Here is an 18,820-nt window from a genome sequence, read left to right as displayed (position 1 = left end):
ACTGTGCCATTCTAACACATGAATATGCTTCGATCTAAACCATTCCATTGTAGCTCTGGTTGTATGTTTACGGTCATTGTCCTGTGGAAGGTGAACCTCCGCCCCGGTCTCAAGTCTTTTGCAGGTTTTCTTCTAAGATTGCCCTGTATTTGGCTCCATCCATCTTCCCATCAACTCTGACCAGCTTCACTGTCCCTGCTGAAGAAAAGCATCCCCACAACATGATGCTGCCACCACCACCATGTTTCATGGTGGGGATGGTGTGTTCAGGGTGATGTGCAGTGTTAGTTTTGTGCCACACAGAGTTTTGCTTTTGGGCCAAAAAGTTAAATTTTGGTCTCATCTGACCAGAGCACCTTCTTCTACATGTTTGCTGTGTCCCCCACATGGCTTCTCACAAACTGCAAACAGGACTTCTTAAGGCTTTCTTTCAACAATGGCTTTCTTCTTCCCACTCTTCCATAAAAGCCAGATTTGCGGAGTGCACGACTAATAGTTGTCCTGTGGACAAATTCTCCCACCTAAACTGTGGATCTCTGCAGCTCCTCCAGAGTTACCATGGACCTCTTGGCTGCTTCTCTGATTAATGCTCTCCTTGCCCGGCTTGTCAGTTTAGGTGGACGGCCATGTCTTGGTAGGTTTGCAGTTGTGACATACTCTTTCCATTTTCGGATGATGGATTGAACAGTGCTCCGTGAGATGTTCAAAGGTTGGAATATTTTTTTAGAACCAAACCCGGCTTTAAACTTCTCCACAACTTTATTCCTTGGCCTTCATGATGCTGTTTGTTCACTGAGGTTCTCTAACAAACCTCTGAGAGCTTCACAGAACAGATGTATTTATACTGAAATTAAATTACACACAGGTGGACTCTATTTACTAATTAGGTGACTTATGGAGACAATTGGCTCCACTAGATTTTAGTTAGGGGTATCAGAGTAAAGGGGGCTAATTACAAATACACGCCACACTTTTCACATATTTATTTGTAAACATTTTTAAAAACCATTTACCATTTTCCTTCCACTTCACAATTATGTGCCACTTTGTGTTGGTCTATCACATAAAATCCTAATAAAATACATTTACTTTTTGGTTGTCACATGACAAAATATGGAAAATTTCAAGGGGAATGAATACTTTTTCAAGGCACTGTATAAAGAGTAAGTGCAGTATTCATTTGAATGAGATAAAGTGCATACCCATATACTGTGTTCTGCTCCTTACCGATCTGAAGGGAAGACTGTTCTGCTCACACAAGAAACCAATCACAGATCTTAAGAGAGCAAATTATTCTCTGTATGGGACATTTCATGGTCATGTGACAAAAAAAGGGCTACAACCCAGAGCCAGGTCATCTAAAAGGCAATCTAAGGAGAATCCTAGGGCCCAACAGAAGTTCAAGGGCCCCTGATACAATCTTCAGCTCATACAGCAAACCAGGGATAGCACAACTAGTCAAGGCTGTTCAACCCACTTCATAAAAGCAAGTGCACGAGCGGTATCCAAGTCAAACCAGGACTTTTAATTTTACAGGTATAAAAAGGGATGCTAGCGGGGCAGTACTACACGCAGTATTAAGTGGCAAGTGTCTCCTATTACTAATAGGCAGGGGAACATGTCGGGGGGCCACTCCAAAGACCGTTAATTTCTTGCCGATTGCCCCTTGTACATTTACAGCAGAGCAGTAGTTTCTGTATGCAGAATCATGTACAGGTACGCGATTCTGCACTTCCGGGTCTGCGGCTCATACACAGCATTGGACACAGCAGAAGCTAATCAGCAGGTCTGGCGTACCCGATGTCTGCCGGGACCCACCCATTGTTCCCAACAAAGGCAGAACGGTGGCCCGCCTATCTATAAAAGGCAGATTGCCATTCTGTTAGTAGGGAAGACAGAGATCCTGTGTTTCTGCTAAGCAGGAACACGGATCTCTGTCTTCCCACAGTAGAAGCACCCCCCCCCAGTTAGAGTACAAAGACTAATGCGCAAAACCACAACCTCATTCATAAAATAATCAACCTAAACATTACAGAATGGTACCAGATAAGAAGCTGCCAACATAGATGGGTGCACTCCCACACCCCATTAAATATGTAAATAAAATCAGATAAAATATGTGGCGCTACTCTATCCTTCAATACAAAACTGCAGAAAAACCAAGATAACCAATACTGTAATAATCAGTATACGTGCAGTCCTCCTATTGTACAAATGAATATGGGTGTATAGCAGTACACCTTACGACCACTCCAAGAAACAGAAGAAACTCAAATTACTATCACAAAAATAATATACGACTTTCTTACTAATAAGTGTACCGTGCTTCAATCTTAAAATTGCCACAGTAATCCCTGCGTAACAATATAAACTTGTAAATCTACATATTAAATATGCATAAACTAATAAAGTGCCTTATGCAAAGTGCGATTCCTGATGCGATAACCAAACACATAATAAATGACACAATGTGCAAAATATACTTAAGTGACATAATATGTGACTGAAAATCCAGCCCAAGAAGTTACTGAAGTGCAAACAAATAAATGTGATTCCTCGTGCTATAAATATAAAATGGGTACTACTCCTCTCTATAATGCAGCAATAAAAAAATATTCAAAATTCAAAAGAAAAAATACTCATAAATGATAAACTGCGACTATGGATGCGAGGAAAAGCCCCGCAACAACATGTGAGTAGTAATAATAATAATGTCGTCATACACGCATCCCTGCAATTTGAGATGCAATTAAACATCCAAAATAAATAAATAATGTAGTCCATAAAAAGTGACAATAGTGCAATACAGTCCACACCAATGTTATTGTCATGCAAATGTGACTTCTGGTGTCCACACCAAAAAGTCTATTAATAAAGTGCAAATAGGGGCGACTTGTGCTGTTCTTCTATTTCAATTCTGGCGCACACACCGATTGTTTCCTCCAGCCTCTCACCTTCAGTAGCGGCCCCCAATGGGCCGAATCAGGCAGATAAAAAATGCTCTGGTAGAGCAGATGGGTATCCTACCCCTACCCCCCCAGTTAGAAAGCAGCCCCTAGGGACACATTTAACCCTTTGAACACCCCTGGTGTTAACGCCTTCCCTGCCAGTGTCATTAATACAGTGACAGTGCATATTTTAAAGGACTAATCATTGTACTGGTGTCACTGGTCCCCAAAAAGTATTAAAGTCTCACTTAGTGTCTGATTTGTCCGCTGCAATGTTGCAGTTCGGCTACAAGTCGCTGATCGCCGCATGTACTAGTAAAAAAAAAAAAAAAAAAATAATATATATATATATATATATATATATATATATATATATATATATATATATATATATATATATATATATATATATATATATATATATATATATATATATATATATATATATATATATATATTTTCCATAAAAATATCCCATAGTTTGTAGACGCTATAACTTTTGTGCAAACCAATCTATATACGCTTACTGGGATTTTTTTTTTACCAAAAATATGTAGCAGAATACATATTGGCCGTATCACAAAAAATGGCCTGGTCATGAAGGGGGGGGGTAGGGTAAATCTATCCGGAGCTCAAGTGGTTAATGAAGATGGCAGATAACAGTTTGTGAGTGCATGAAACAGCGTGTGGTGATGAAGTTTCTTGTGAAAGAAAAATTTTGAACAATTGGGTCTGCAGGTAAATTGATGGCAAGTGTTTTCTAGGACAAAAATGGCGTTATTCATGTGGATTTTCTGCCCCATGGTGCCACCATCAACAGTGAATATTATTGTCATGTTCTGAGTGAAAAAACAACCTGGTTTGCTCAATAAGGGCATCCTGTTTCTCCAGGACAATGCACAAGCTCATACTGCTCACCGCACCACGGGCACAATATAGCAACTCGGCTGGATGGTATTGCCACATCCCTTTTGCAGCCCACACCTCACTCCCAGTGATTTCCACCTGTTTGGACCCCTAAAAGAGTTCCTCGGAGGTCAGCATTTCAGCACTGATGGAGAAGTGAAGCAGGCTATCCGAGGATGGTTCAGGCTTACTGACAAATCTTTCAATGTCGAAGCCTTTCACACATTAAACGCTGGGATAAGTGTTAAAATATAGCAGGAGAATATGTTGAAAAATAAATGCAGTTTCCACTCCTTAAAAATTTGTTCTTTTATTATATAAACTCAAAAGTCCCAGTTTGACTTGAATGTCCCTCATACTTGGAGGCAGTTAGTATCTGATGGGGCAAGCCATACCAGTACAGAGAGCAAATAGGGTGGCTCCTATTGCAACTCTTATCAAAGTCAATGAAAAAATAAATAAATAAGACTCCCAATGCTTAGGGGAACAACAACTGACATTGGTTCTAACCTTTCTCCAATCTGTCCAAAACTGAAAGAAAACGTTTGGGCTGCAGTTGTGCTTTAACCACTTGCCGACCAGCCGCCCTGCGGCAGGTTGGCACGATCCTGCGAACCGTCGTAGCTATACGTCGGTCCCTTTAAGCGGGATAGCAGGTGTGCGCGCCCGCTGCACAGTGGGGGTGCCAATGCTCATGACTGCCCGTCCACGAGCGAACACGGGCACGAGAGGCAGAACAGGGTTGTGAGGAGAGAGAGATTGTGAGTTCCTATGAGCTGGGAACCACGATCTCTCATCTCCTATAGTCAGTCCCATCCCCCAGTTAGAACACAAACATAGGGAACACAGGTAACCCCTTGATCGCCCCCTAGTGTTAACCCCTTCCCTGCCAGTGACATTTACACAGTAATCAGTGCATTTTTATAGCACTGATCGCTGTATAAATGACAATGGTCCCAAAATGTGTCAAAAGTGTCCGATATGTCCACCATAATGTTGCAGTCCCGATAAAAATCGCAGATCACCGCCATTACTAGTAAAAAAAAAAAAAAAAATTTGTAGACGCTATAACTTTTGCGCAAACCAATCAATATACACTTTTGGCGATTTTTATTACCAAAAATATGTTGAAGAATATCGGCCTAAACTAAGGAAAAAATTTGTTTTTAAAAAAAAAAAAAAAAAATTGGGGCTATTTATTACAGCAAAAAGTACAAAATAGTGTTTTTTTCAAAATTGTCACTTTTTTTTTTGTTTATAGCGCAAAAAATAAAAACCGCAGAGATGATCAAATACCACCAAAAGAAAGCTCTATTTGTGGGAAAAAAAGGACATCAATATTGTTTGGGTACAGTGTCGCACAACCGCGCAATTGTCAGTTAAAGCGACGCAGTGCCGGATCGCAAAAAATGGCCTGGTCATTGAGTAGCCAGTTCTTCTGGGGCTGAAGTGGTTAAAGAAAAACTGCTAATGCTGTGTGAAGCTCTGAACCTAGCAAAAGGTTGGTTTTCCATTCGCAAGTTTCAGTATCCAGCGGCAGAACCTGCTACTCCTAATGAAATATTAGTCTGTCAGCTAACATGCTCACTTGTAAGTGTCACATTCAGTGAATTATGCCAGGATTCAGTCTTCTGGCTCAGGTTTCCAAGCTTCTATTGGCTCCCTGGGGAACAATCCATTTATAAAAGTACCTCTGAATTCGAAGCCTACTGTTACTAACAAAAAAATAAATAAGAAAATCACTCACTTGCATATCTGTTCATAACCTTGGGATGTTATCAGGACTTTCACACTGGACTCGTACACATCATTGATACTTGACCAGTGAGCTTGTATCTGTGGGTCCTCAATCCTGCTGGCCAGGCTGTCGATGGTGCGTGCAGTTCTAGAAACAAAAACGAGATTTACAAAAAGGATAACAATTCACATAATACTTTGTCTTTAATTATGTGAAGAAATAAGCTTTTAGTCGGCGCAGCTGTATCATCGCATGTCTTGCCAAAAGTTCAATAAAATGCCTGCATTCCCATACTCAAAGTGCATGTAAACCCAAACAGTGTACAATGTGCAGCAAGTGAGAGAAAATACCTAATGACCTTCTCCAGACATCTAGTGATAAAATAGCTTCATCTGCTGCACTGAAATCTAAAGCAGTGTTCTAAAGCCCTGCCCTAATCCCCTCTGAATAACAAACTCCATTTAGTCGGAGAGTGGGAGGTGTTCTGTAGTTCTAACATTTCCTAGGACAACAATGCCACTCCCCCAGTATAGTAAGTGTTATCACTCTAGGACAGGAAGTGTGCCAGGATGAAAAAAGATACCAAGTGAAAAAGAAAAAAAAAAAAAAAAAAAAAAAAAAAAAAAAAAAAAAAAAACCATAAAAAAATAAAATGCAGCCACCACATCCGATTGGTAAGCCACAATATACTATATTTTTGTTCCTGGGTTTAGATACACTTTAATGCCCCGTACACACGGTCGGACTTTGTTCGGACATTCCGACAACAAAATCCTAGGATTTTTTCCGACAGATGTTGGCTCAAACTTGTCTTGCATACACACGGTCACACAAAGTTGTCAGAAAATCCGATCGTTCTGAACGCGGTGACGTAAAACATGTACGTCGGGACTATAAATGGGGCAGTGGCCAATAGTTTTCATCTCTTTATTTATTCTGAGCATGTGTGGCACTTTGTGCGTCGGATTTGTGTACACACGATCGGAATTTCCGACAACGGATTTTGTTGTCGGAAAATTTTATATCCTGCTCTCAAACTTTGTGTGTCGGAAAATACGATGGAAAATGTGTGATGGAGCCTACACACGGTCGGAATTTCCGACAACAAGATCCTATCACACATTTTCCATCGGAAAATCCGACCGTGTGTACGGGGCATAAATCTATCAAATAAAAACTATGGTAGTCAACATCAGTGAGCCTCATTCTGAAGATACTTTTTTGAGGCACTGCACCAAACAAGCCCCTAAAAACAGGCCTGCAATGTGAGCCCACCTTTTTTTCCAGCATGCACAGGTTTCACTCCCATGAGTGTTCAGTCAGTGTGCATTTTTCCTGATGATTTAATGAATATATGCTTCCCCTGCCACTATACTAGCATGCAACCAAAAAGTCAAAGAATGGCAGCACCTAAGGCTTTTCATGCAGGTAATTTTGCTTTGCAATAGATCTATAAGTATATCTAAACCCAAATTTTTTTAATTAATAAAAACTAACAGGGTTTTTAGTAAAAGGATAACTTTGTTTAAAAAAATAAAATAGAAACTAAATGTCACACTTACCCACTCTGTGCAGTTGGTTTTGCACAGACTGGCCCCGATCCTCCTCCTGTTCTGGGGTCCCTCAGCGGCGCTCCTGATCTTCTCGAGTGCCCCGTTGAAGAAGCGCTTTCCCTCGGGGCACTCATGCGGGCACGACCCCATGTCCTGCTGCCGCCTCCATTGACACAGACAGCAGGACTCGGCCTTGCCCCCCACATCACTGGATTTGATTGACAGCAGCGGGAGTCAATGGCTGCGCTGCTATCAATCTATCCAATCAGGACCGGCTGGATGCACAGAATGCATTAAGGTGAAGAACCCACGAGGGTTTACAACCCCTTTAAATTGCTAGCTCATACAAAATAAAAACAAGTTTTGGCATTAGCTATATACACCTTAGTGTGACCACTAACCTGCGTCTGAGGAAAATGTGTTTTGCTTGTTTGATTATTTTCTCCAGCAGTCCCTCGCTCTGCTGCATGAGGCTTATTTCATTCTTATCGAAGGCTTGGGGACCGGCAAGACGCATCCTCTTGTGTCCAAATGGAGCGCTGGCCGGATGAGGCATCACAATATTACTTAAAGTTTGTTTGTGAAACTAAAAAAAAAACAAACAAAAAAAAAAAAAAAACGGTATGTTATGCCTCCTTCATTTACCACCTGCCAAAATGTACAATGGATTGCTAAATACAAGTAAGGAGACTTCAGCCAATGCTGCCTGGGTAAAGTGTGCAAAAAGGACTTTCCAGCTGGAGAAATGTCTTCTGGGTGAGTAACATTTTAGCAGGCTTGTAAGTAAATTCCTTCTGCAGCTGATACCGTTTAACCACTTCAGCTCCGGAAGGTTTACCCCCCCCCCCGACCAGGCCATAAATAAAATTGATGTCCTTTTTCCCCCACAAATAGAGCTTTCTTTTGGTGTTATTTGATCACCTCTGCGGTTTTTCTTTTTTGGGCTATAAACAAAAGAAGAGTGACAATTTTGAAAAAAAAAAAACACAATAACTTATCTTTTTGCTATAATAAATATCCCACATTTTTTTATCAAAAAAAACTTTTTTTTTTTTCTCAATTTAGGCCAATTTGTATTCTACTACATGTTTTTGGTTAAAAAAAAAAAAAAATTTGCAATAAGCGTATATTGATTGGTTTGCACAAAAGTTATAGTCTACAAAACAGGGGATGGATTTATGTCATTTTTATTAATATTTTTTTTTTACCAGTATTGGCAGTGATCTGCAATTTTTTTATTGGGAATGCGACATTATGGCGGACACATCGGACACTTTTGACACATTTTTGAAACCATTGACAATTATACAGCGATCAGTGCTATAAAAATGCACTGATTACTGTGTAAATGTCACTGGCAGGGAAGGGGTTAACACTAAGGGGCGATCAAGGGATTAACTGTGTTTCTAACTGTAGGGAGGGCGGGACTGTCTAGGAGGAGAGAGAGATCGGTGTTCATACACAGTATGGACACACGATCTGTCTCCTCTCCCCTGAACCGGGATCTGTGTGTTTACACACACAGATCCCGGTTCTCGTTCTGTCACGAGCGATCGCAGGAGCATGGTGGTCATCGCGACCACCGGGCACTCGCATTGGCTCCACGCACGCGCCCCTAGTGGTCAAAAGAAAAAGTGATGCAAGGTAACGTCGATTTGCCCAGACGAGCCAACCTGCCGCAGTAAAACTGCGGCGGCTGGTCGGCAAGCGGTTAAGCAGTTAAACAAGGCAAACAGGACCTGTATAGGCCGGTCCATTTAACGCTGGGTGTTACCGGAAATCTGGTATGGCATTCTAATACCGAGCTAAAAAAGTATACTTATTCTGAGTCTGTAAAAAAACAAAAAAAAACACTAATTTTTTTTTTGTACAGGCAAAAAAATTGCTTGCACAAAAGAGTGTTTATGTCAGTTGGCTCACCTCTCTAACAATCTGGTGCAGGTTGTGTTCCAAGACGTAAAGGTGATCTTCAGGACTCGTCTTTTCAGAAGATGATTTCTGAGACTTCTTGTCATTTGTTGAATGGCAGAAGGAGATAGACAGCTGGAGTCCTGTAGGAAGAGGACAGTCAGATGACCAATGAGAATAAAAACACTATTTCGGCAGTTTGGTGCTATGATTTACATTTTATAATGCTAGATTTGCCTAAATACACTTTTACAGCTACTCTCTACAGCAGGGGTCTCCAAACTTCCTAAACAATCGGCCAGTTTACTGTCCTTGAGACAGATAGGAATGGGTACATTCTGTTGGATTCCTGCCATCACCCGTCATGGCTATCGGCAGTGTCTAAAGGCCAATTTTTAAGATTAAGACGAAATTACACCCAGAGGATTACTTTAGAGAAGCTGCTACTCGTAAAGCAACACTTTTGACAAAGGGATATAATGAGGGAGCTTTAGCTATCCTCATACAGTAGGTGGGGGGTTGGAATAGCCAACAATGGATTATTGATGGCCCCCAGGAGAGGAGAACATCGGGCGATTTTGGCTCAGTCTTCCTCACTACCTATTCAAGCCACTATTGGCTAATTAAAAAAAAAAAAAAAAAAAAAAAAAAAAAAAAAGCATTGGCCAGTTTAAAAAAAAAAAATGACCGTGTTTTGGGCCCTCAGTTACCTAACCAACCACAGGTCATTTTTAGGGGAGCACCCAGCTTGAGGAATATGGTGGCACCGAATGTTTTAGATCCCCCAACTAGACCCACATTTTTTGGTGATCTGAAAGGTTATTATCTATGTGGGAAGTGTAAAGCATTGCAGGATTAACCAAATCAGAGGCAGGAGGGTCACGGAATTTACCTCGGTTTGTACAGGTGCCACCTACCTGATTAGAACTTTTATTTCATGCGTGACTAAGCATGTGGTTTACCTCCTCAGGTGCCCCTGTGGCTTAGAATATGTTGGGCGTACCACTCGTATGTTGTACATTAGACAAGGGGAGCACATAAATATTAAAAAGGGGGTTTGACATACAAACACAATGTGTCTAAACACTATGCCCTCAAACATGACAGGGATCCCAGGGGTACCACATTTTTAGCCCTAGAAAAGTACACCCCGTATTGGCGAGGTAGTAATGGTAAAAGGAATATTTCAAGGGCTGAGACCAGCTGGATCTATAAATTGGGTACACATGTCCCCCACGGCTTGAACATGGAGTGGGACATGAACTGTTTTATAACTAGTTGATGTCCCCTTATTTCCCCTTTATTTATTTATTTTTTATTTTTAGATACCCGTTTTAAGATACTCGTTCTATTGGGGTTTTTGTCTTAAATAAAATTTCAGACATGATGTAATTTTCTAATTTAAGAGTTAGGCGTACAGGGTTTATATATTTGGTTTAGTTTAATATCCATTGATTTTAGAGTACATTTTAAGAGTTTACCTGCTCTAAATAAATGACTTGCGTAGTGCGATACAAATCAAGCCATTAGGGGGGCAAAGATTTCCTGGGTGTATGAGAGATTGTACACATCACTTTTGGATTGAATAGTTTTATAGAGATTTATGTATTAAATGAATTTGGTGTATTTTCGTGAACAAACACAACATGGCGGTGGTGGAATAATGGTTTTAAGGCATGACAATGGTACTGATTAACCATGATTGGTCTAAACGCTGTATACAGTAGGTGTTCTGGTTTTGATTGACCAATAGGAATGCCTTCAGACTAATGATGAACATATTTATGTGAGACGCATGGCGTGTGTACGTACCCCTGATGACGTAATTTCTGACGAAACGCGTATGTCATTACGTACACACACATGACCGAGATTCCAATCATCTTGGTTTTGGGAAAACGGACTTGTTCTTATTGACATATGTTAAAAGCGTAACTATGTCATTTTAAATGCAAGTGCACTAATTGTTCTTTTAATAAATACAGTTAGCCATACAGTATTAGGAGGAGTCTTGTTTTTCATATACCCTGCTCATTGAGTCTACACGAGGTATATTGAGGCAACTTCCGTGACTGGTTGATCCATTCCACCCTGATGTAGTCTGTTTGAAGCAAAACCTAATGCTGTTTGAGCCAAGGTGATTGGATGTTAAGCTTAAACCATGCATGTATTGATCCCCCTGAGTAAGGGAGATCGCCGGCTCTCTGGCAGGCCTCCAGAGGGATCTTAATGTGGGTGTCACCGTTGGTCAGAAATTCCATCTTTTTGGAGCACGGATTCCTTCTTGGGACTTTATATTCATTTACTCACTTTTTTATTAACTATTTTTGTTTCTGTGTTTTGGATTCACATATTCACCATTTTTCACTGTAATTGATTTATATATACAGTGTATGTTTAGCACCGCACTGTCATTTTTATGTTGTTGGCCTATTATCAAGGTTGGAGTGCTTGGCTGCTATCTATTGTTATATAAACTATTCCATGTGCAGATAACCTCCCATTTAAAATGATGTCCCATTGTTGGTATCAGTGGATGAAAATAGTGCCCCAAGGGCCAGATAAAAGCAAGCAAAGGACTGCTCTACAGGGACAAGTAACAGAGTCCACTAATGGACAGGAACTGCTTTAAATTAGGAAGAGAGAGGAGCAGAACAGCACAGGGTCAGGATTACATAGTGCCCACATGGCAACAAACCCACAATGGAACACAAGACTACAAAGGGGTGGCTCACACCATAGCCGGCATGTACGCAGCTGTAGAGGGATTGGTATAACCAGCAGAAAAAAAAAAAAAAAGAAGAGGGAAAGAAGCTTTATTACAGAAATAAGATTAATAAAATACAGAAGATGTGTAACTTTACTTGGAAAAACCACATTCAAATTGAGGCAAGCGGATTGTATTTTTGTGCCAAGAAGTCAGCTTTAAATCAACTATTTACAAAAAAAATATATTAAAAATCCATGTAAAAGAAAAAAAAGGTACAATACTTACGTATCCTGCCACCCGTGCCTTGGATCTAGGTCAGCTTCCAAGAGTGTCAGATGTTTAGTCCCCCACTGCGCGTTGTGGTTCAGTCCAATGACTGCCATGTCACTAATGTTTCCTATAGTAATGTAGCGACTAGTCGCAGTGGTTCTCAACTCCTGTCCTTAGGACCCACTAACAGGCCAGGTTTTATGTATTACCTTGGGGAGATGCAGACTAGAATACTGCAATCACTGAGCAGCAAATGATATCACCTGTGATGTATTTCAATTATCTTTCAAACCTGGCCTGTAAGTGGGTCCTGAGGACAGGAGCTGAGAACCACTGAGCTAGTGGATGGAACCACAGGGCACAGCAGGGGACAGTTACCTGGTAATTCCATGTGTGTAGGATGCCGAAGATTCTTTAACCCCTTGCCGACCAGCCGCCGTTGTCATTATACTGCGGCAGGTCGGCACGATCGTGCGAGCCATTGTAGCTGTACGTCAGCTCCTTTAAGCGGCCGCTGCACTGCGCCGTCGGTCGGGGGCATGGGAGGCAGAACAGGGGTGTGTGTGTGTAAACATCCCTGTTCTGTGAGGAGAGGAGAGAGAGATTGTGAGTTCCTATGAACTGGGAACCACAATCTCTCATCTCCTATAGTCACTCCCATCCCCCACGGTTAGAACACACACCTAGGGAACAGGTAACCCCTTGATGGCCTCCTAATGTTATCCCCTTCCTTGCCAGTGACATTTATACAGTAATCAGTGCATTTTTATAGCACTGATCGTTGTATAAATGACAATGGTCCCAAAAATGTGTCAAAAGTGTCCGATATGTCCGCCATAATGTCGCAGTGCTGATAAAAAAAAAAAAAAAAAAAAATTAATAATAATAATAATAATAATAAGGATAGGATTGCCGTCATTACTAGTAAAAAAAAAAAAAAAAAAATATATATATATATATATATATATATATATATATATATATATATATATATATATATATATATATATATATATATATATATATATATATATATATATATATATATATATAATGATAATAATAATAAAAATGCCATTAATCTATCCCCTATTTTGTAGATGCTATAACTTTTGAGCAAACCATATACATATCGGCCTAAACTGAGAAAATTTTTTTAGCATTTTAAAAATAAAATTGGGGATATTTATTACAGCAAAAAGTGCAAAATATTGTGTTTTTTTCAAAATTTCTCTTTTTTCTTTTTGTTTATAGCGCAAAAAATAAAAATAAAAACCGCAGAGATGACCAAAGAGCACCAAAAGGAATCTCTATTTGTGGGGAAAAAAATGACGTCAATTTTGTTTGAGTACAGCGTCGCACGACCGCGCAATTGTCAGTTAAAGCGACGCAGTGCCGAATTGCAAAAAGTGGCCCGGTCATTGAGCAGCCAATTCTTCCGGGGCTGAAGTGTTTAAAGTATTATTAAACCATCAGTGTTTTTCAGCTTAACACATTAAGAGCAACATAAAAACATTCCCCAGTAAACTTTTTGTTAAAATGTAAAACTGAGCACTTGCATTTTACATTTTTCAATGCTGCTGGCTTCTGCTCTCTCAGTGCTGCTTCCCTAAACATCCAGTTTTCACAGGAAAGAGTTAAGAGTGGACAGGGCAGTCTCCAAGAGAGGACGCACACACAGCCCTGAAGTGCCTTGTCTTTCTAGTATACAGGGCTGTGTGTTTCTATTGATGCACACATTGTAATGAGACATAACTATCTCCTGCACACAAGGGTGGCTCCACAGGCTGTTGCTTACCTCTAACTTTACAGGGCTTTTCTTGTGGCAACAGAGTCGCTTCAAGGCTCCATTCACAGCGTGTCTCCAAAGTTGCACGTATGGTGCGATTTTGATCAGACTTTACATTCCATGGATCAAAGTCGCATCAAAAGTCACACCAAAGTAGTGCAGGCACCTTTTCAAAGTCGCTGCGACTTTAAAGCGTTTATTACCCCAGCACTTTATGTTCCTGATGTTTGCCTGCTGTACGATGTATGAGAAAGTCTCCTGTTCTCTTTGTATTGCTTCCTTTGTGTCAAATCCCTTGTGTTCCTGCCAGTCCCTGTGCTTTACTATTAAAAACTGACCACACTAAGCAGGAGAGCAAACTGGTCAGTTCTCTAGCTTTACTGGGAACTCAGTCAGCTCTCCTCCAATGATCAGACTTGTCCCGACATACCCCGCTGCACAGCCATTCATTGGGAAGCTCAGTGTGCTGTTGCTTCTCCTTCAGCTCTTATGCAGTTGGGAACAGAGGGAATGTGATCACTTATAAAAAAAAAGGGGGTGGGTGGGGGGGGATGGTATTTATACACAAAATGTTTTGCCTTTCATTTCTATTTTAAACAGAATGGGTTGTTTTACAAGGTAATCATTTACAATCACTTTAATCTCTTGGCGCCGACCACACACAAATATGCGGCCTCTCGGTGGCTGGTCCTTGGTGCAGGGGGGCCACATATTTGCATGAACTGCAGTCAATACAGCTTTGCCGAGAGCGCGCGCCATGTGCGTTCCCAGCACAGTTACCAGTGCGTAACCGGTTTTTCAGATCACGCGACAGCCAATCACGGTGGTCAGGTGATCTTAAGCCCCGCCTCCCGCAATCCTAAACCTCTTAAAGGGCCGGGAGGCGCTGGCGTGAAGAGGTTAAGTTGTGCTGATTTGAATGGGTGCAACTGAAAAGAATGGGGTGCGATTTGTCATGTGGATGTCCCAAGTCACATGACAAATTGCACAAGTGACTGAAGACAATGTACATGTTACAGGTCCGATTTAATGAAAACACTAATGGCAGATTGCACAACAATGGTTTTTTTGGAAGGGCATCATAAGTACGTAAAATACATCTACCCTGAACAGGAGCAGAACACGACTCGCTCTTCAGAAACACACACTGCATACAAAAATCAAGCCTCAGTCACATGCTAGCAGCATAGAGCGACAGAGAACAGGCTGTGCCCATTGGAAGACGGATGGGAGATCTCTACAAAGGATACCAAGGAAACGGCATAATGGGGGAAGGCCGCTAACTGTGCCACTGTCTACGCCAGGGAACTTCCAAACAACCAGTCCTATTAAATATTAGGGCTTTAGCTTTATACACAAAAACCTGCACCACGGGGGACAGAACATTTTACATTTGTAAAAGAACAAAGGAGGACGTGTTTAACAAGGTAAGAAAGACGTTTTATAACACCGCAGCTAACACCATCATCCAATTTGATGGTAAGTTTAACCACTTGCTTACAGGGCACTTAAACCCCCCTCCTATCCAGACCAATTTTCAGCTTTCGGCGCTGACGCACTTTGAATGACAATTGCGCGGTCATACTACACTGTACTCAAATGAAATTTTTATCATTTTTTCCCCACAAATAGAGCTTTCTTTTGGTGGTATTTGATCACCTCTGCGGTTTTTAATTTTTATTAAAAAAATGTAAAAAACTGATTTTTTTTTTTTAAAAAAAGTTAATTTTTTTATATTTTGTTATAAAAAATTTTAAACGGGTAATTTTTCTCCTTCATTGATGTACGCTGATGAGGCGGCAGTGATGGGCACTGATAGGCGGCAGTGATGGGCACTGATAGGCGGCAGTGATGGGCACTGATGGGTGGCAGTGATGGGCAGCACTGGCAGGTGGCACTGATTGGCACTACAGGTGGGCATTGATAGGTGGTACTTGTGGGCACTGTTAGGTGGCACTGTGGGCACTGTGGGCACTATTAGGTGGCACTTTTATTGGGCACTGATGAGGCAGATGTGCCTCTTCCACTTGGGGACCGATGTCCCTTACATCTGAGCCGGTGATCGGCTTTTTTTTCTACTCACGCTGTCAGCGTGAGTAAAAAAAAAAAAAAAAAACGATTACTGATCTTTTGTTTACATAATGTGATCAGCTGTCATTGGCTGACAGCTGATCACATGGTAAGGGGCCGGCCCCGGCCCCTTACACAGATCGGTGATCAGCCGAGTCTCAGTGACTCGGTGATCACAACGCGCCCGGCGCACGCCCTGCAGGGCGCGCGCAGGGAGCGTGCACAGGGGAGGACATCATATGACGGCCTCCCGGGAATGTAGGTCCGCGCTGTAGCCGTCATTCGGCTATAGCGCGGATGCCAGGTAGTTAAAGTTGTACTCCAGGCACAATATATAGAGATCTAGAGATCGAGATCGAGAGATCTCTCTCTCTCTCTCTGTGTATGTATATGTATGTATATATATGTATATATATATATATATATATATATATATATATATATATATATATATATATATATATACACACTACCGTTCAAAAGTTTGGGGTCACCCAAACAATTTTGTGTTTTCCATGAAAAGTCACACTTATTCACCACCATACGTTGTGAAATGAATAGAAAATAGAGTCAAGACATTGACAAGGTTAGAAATAATGATTTGTATTTGAAATAACATTGTTTTTACATCAAACTTTGCTTTCATCAAAGAATCCTCCTTTTGCAGCAATTACAGCATTGCACACCTTTGGCATCCGTCCACAACACTTTTTTCCAGTCTTCCTCTGTCCAATGTCTGTGTTCTTTTGCCCATCTTAATCTTTTTCTTTTATTGGCCAGTCTCAGATATGGCTTTTTCTTTGCCACTCTGCCCTGAAGCCCAAAATCCCTCAGCTGCCTCTTCACTGTAGATGTTGACACTGGTGTTTTGCGGGTACTATTTAATGAAGATGCCAGTTGGGGACCTGTGAGGCGTCTGTTTCTCAAACTAGAGACTCTAATGTGCTTATCTTCTTGCTTAGTTGTGCAACGCGGCCTCCCACTTCTTTTTCTACTCTGGTTAGAGCCTGTTTGTGCTGTCCTCTGAAGGGAGTAGTACACACCGTTGTAGAAAATCTTCAATTTCTTTGCAATTTCTCGCATGGAATAGCCTTCATTTCTAAGAACAAGAATAGACTGTCGAGTTTCAGATGAAAGTTCTCTTTTTCTGGCCATTTTGAGCGTTTAATTGACCCCACAAATGTGATGCTCCAGAAACTCAATCTGCTCACAGGAAGGTCAGTTTTGTAGCTTCTGGAAGGAGCTAGACTGTTTTTAGATGTGTGAACATGATTGCACAAGGGTTTGCTAATCATCAATTAGCCTTCTGAGCCAATGAGCAAACACATTGTACCATTAGAACACTGGAGTGATAGTTGCTGGAAATGGGCCTCTATACACCTATGTAGATATTGCACCAAAAACTAGACATTTGCAGTTAGAATAGTCATTTACCACATTAGCAATGTATAGAGTATATTTGTTTAAAGTTAGGACTAGTTTAAAGTTAGCTTCATTTAAAAGTACAGTGCTTTTCCTTCAAAAATAAGGACATTTCAATGTGACCCCAAACTTTTGAACGGTAGTGTATATATATATATATATATATATATATATATATATATACACACACACACACACACACACACACATATATACACACACACACATACACATACATACACGCTACAGTGGAAGAGTTTTAGGCAGGCGTGAAAAAAAAATGCTATAAATGAAGAATGCTTTCAAAAATAGAAAAGTGTTAATAGTTTATTTTTATCAAACAAAAATGGTAATTAAAATGAACAGAAAAGAAATTCAAACCAATATTTGGTGTGACAACCCTTTTTGCCTTCAACACAGCATCAATTCTTCTAGGTACACTTGCACACAGTTTTTGAAGGAACTTGGCAGGTAGGTTGTCCCAAACGTTTTGGAGAAGCACAGATCTCCTGTGGATGTAGGCTGCCGCAAATCCTTCGGTTTCTTCATGTAATCCCAGACAGACTCAATGTTGAGATCAGGGCTCTGTGGGGGGCCAAACCATCACTTCTTGGACTCCTTGTTCTTTATGCTGAAGATAGTTCTTAATGACATTGGCTATGTTTGGGGTCGTTGTCCTGCTGTGGAATGAATTTAGGGCCAATCACATGCCTCCCTGATGGGTATGGAATGATGGATAAGTATCTGCTTGTGTTTCTCAACATCGAGGGGCGGGCACCATTGGTCCTGACCAAATCTTCTACTCTATTTGCATAAATGCGGCCCCAAACTTGTAAGGAACCTCCATCATGCTTCACAGTTGCCTGCAGACACTCATTATTGTACCGCTCTCCCTCCCTTCGGTGAACAAACTGCCTCCTTTCATCTGCTGCATTAGGTTTCCTTAGTCGACCACTGCATCTATGGTCCTCAAGGTTGCCCGTTTCTTTGTGCTTCTTCAAAAGAGCTTGAACAGCACATCTTAATCTTTGCCTGGGAGAGACCTTGCTGATGTCTTGTTGCTGTGCTTAGTCTTGTCATGGTTTGACTTGTGGCATGAAACGGTCTTCCACAACCTCACCTTAGTAGCAGAGTTTGGCAGTTCCTCGCCCAGTGTTAAGCCTCCTACACAGCTGTTTCAGTTATTGACTGTTTCAACCTACATATGAAATTGATGATCATTAGCACCTGCTTGGTAGAACTGGTTCACACCTGACTCTAATCTTACAAAATCCTGGATGCCGGTTTGAAATCAAAAAAGAGTAGCCACACCAAATATGGATTTGAATTTGTCTTCTGTTCGCTCACTTTGCATTTTTTACACTGATACAAATAAAACAATTAAAATATACACTATATCAGTGTTTCTCAACTCCAGTCCTAAGGCACCCCAACAGGTCATGTTTTCAGGCTCTTCACTATTTTGCACAGTTGATTTGATCAATTTCACTGCCTTCGTAATTACCA

The 18,820-nt window shown here is 41.0% G+C and overlaps 1 protein-coding gene across 1 annotated transcript in view; it reads right to left on the bottom strand.

Annotated features, from left to right (window-relative positions):
• MED17 (mediator complex subunit 17) overlaps positions 1–18,820 on the bottom strand; it is a 76,812-nt gene that overhangs the window by 9,182 nt on the left and 48,810 nt on the right. The window contains exons 7-9 of the mRNA XM_073613000.1: positions 9,066–9,196; positions 7,547–7,731; positions 5,602–5,739 (exon numbers count right to left, since the gene is read on the bottom strand). Of these exons, the coding sequence (XP_073469101.1) occupies positions 5,602–5,739; positions 7,547–7,731; positions 9,066–9,196 (454 nt within the window). The remainder of the gene's footprint in view (positions 1–5,601; positions 5,740–7,546; positions 7,732–9,065; positions 9,197–18,820) is intronic.

The sequence above is a fragment of the Aquarana catesbeiana genome, linkage group LG02 (genome assembly GCF_042186555.1).
Source record: "Aquarana catesbeiana isolate 2022-GZ linkage group LG02, ASM4218655v1, whole genome shotgun sequence".
NCBI classification, from domain to species: domain Eukaryota; kingdom Metazoa; phylum Chordata; class Amphibia; order Anura; family Ranidae; genus Aquarana; species Aquarana catesbeiana.
The sequence above is the reverse complement of the archived record's forward strand: the minus strand, read 5'-3'. Positions and strand labels throughout refer to the sequence as shown.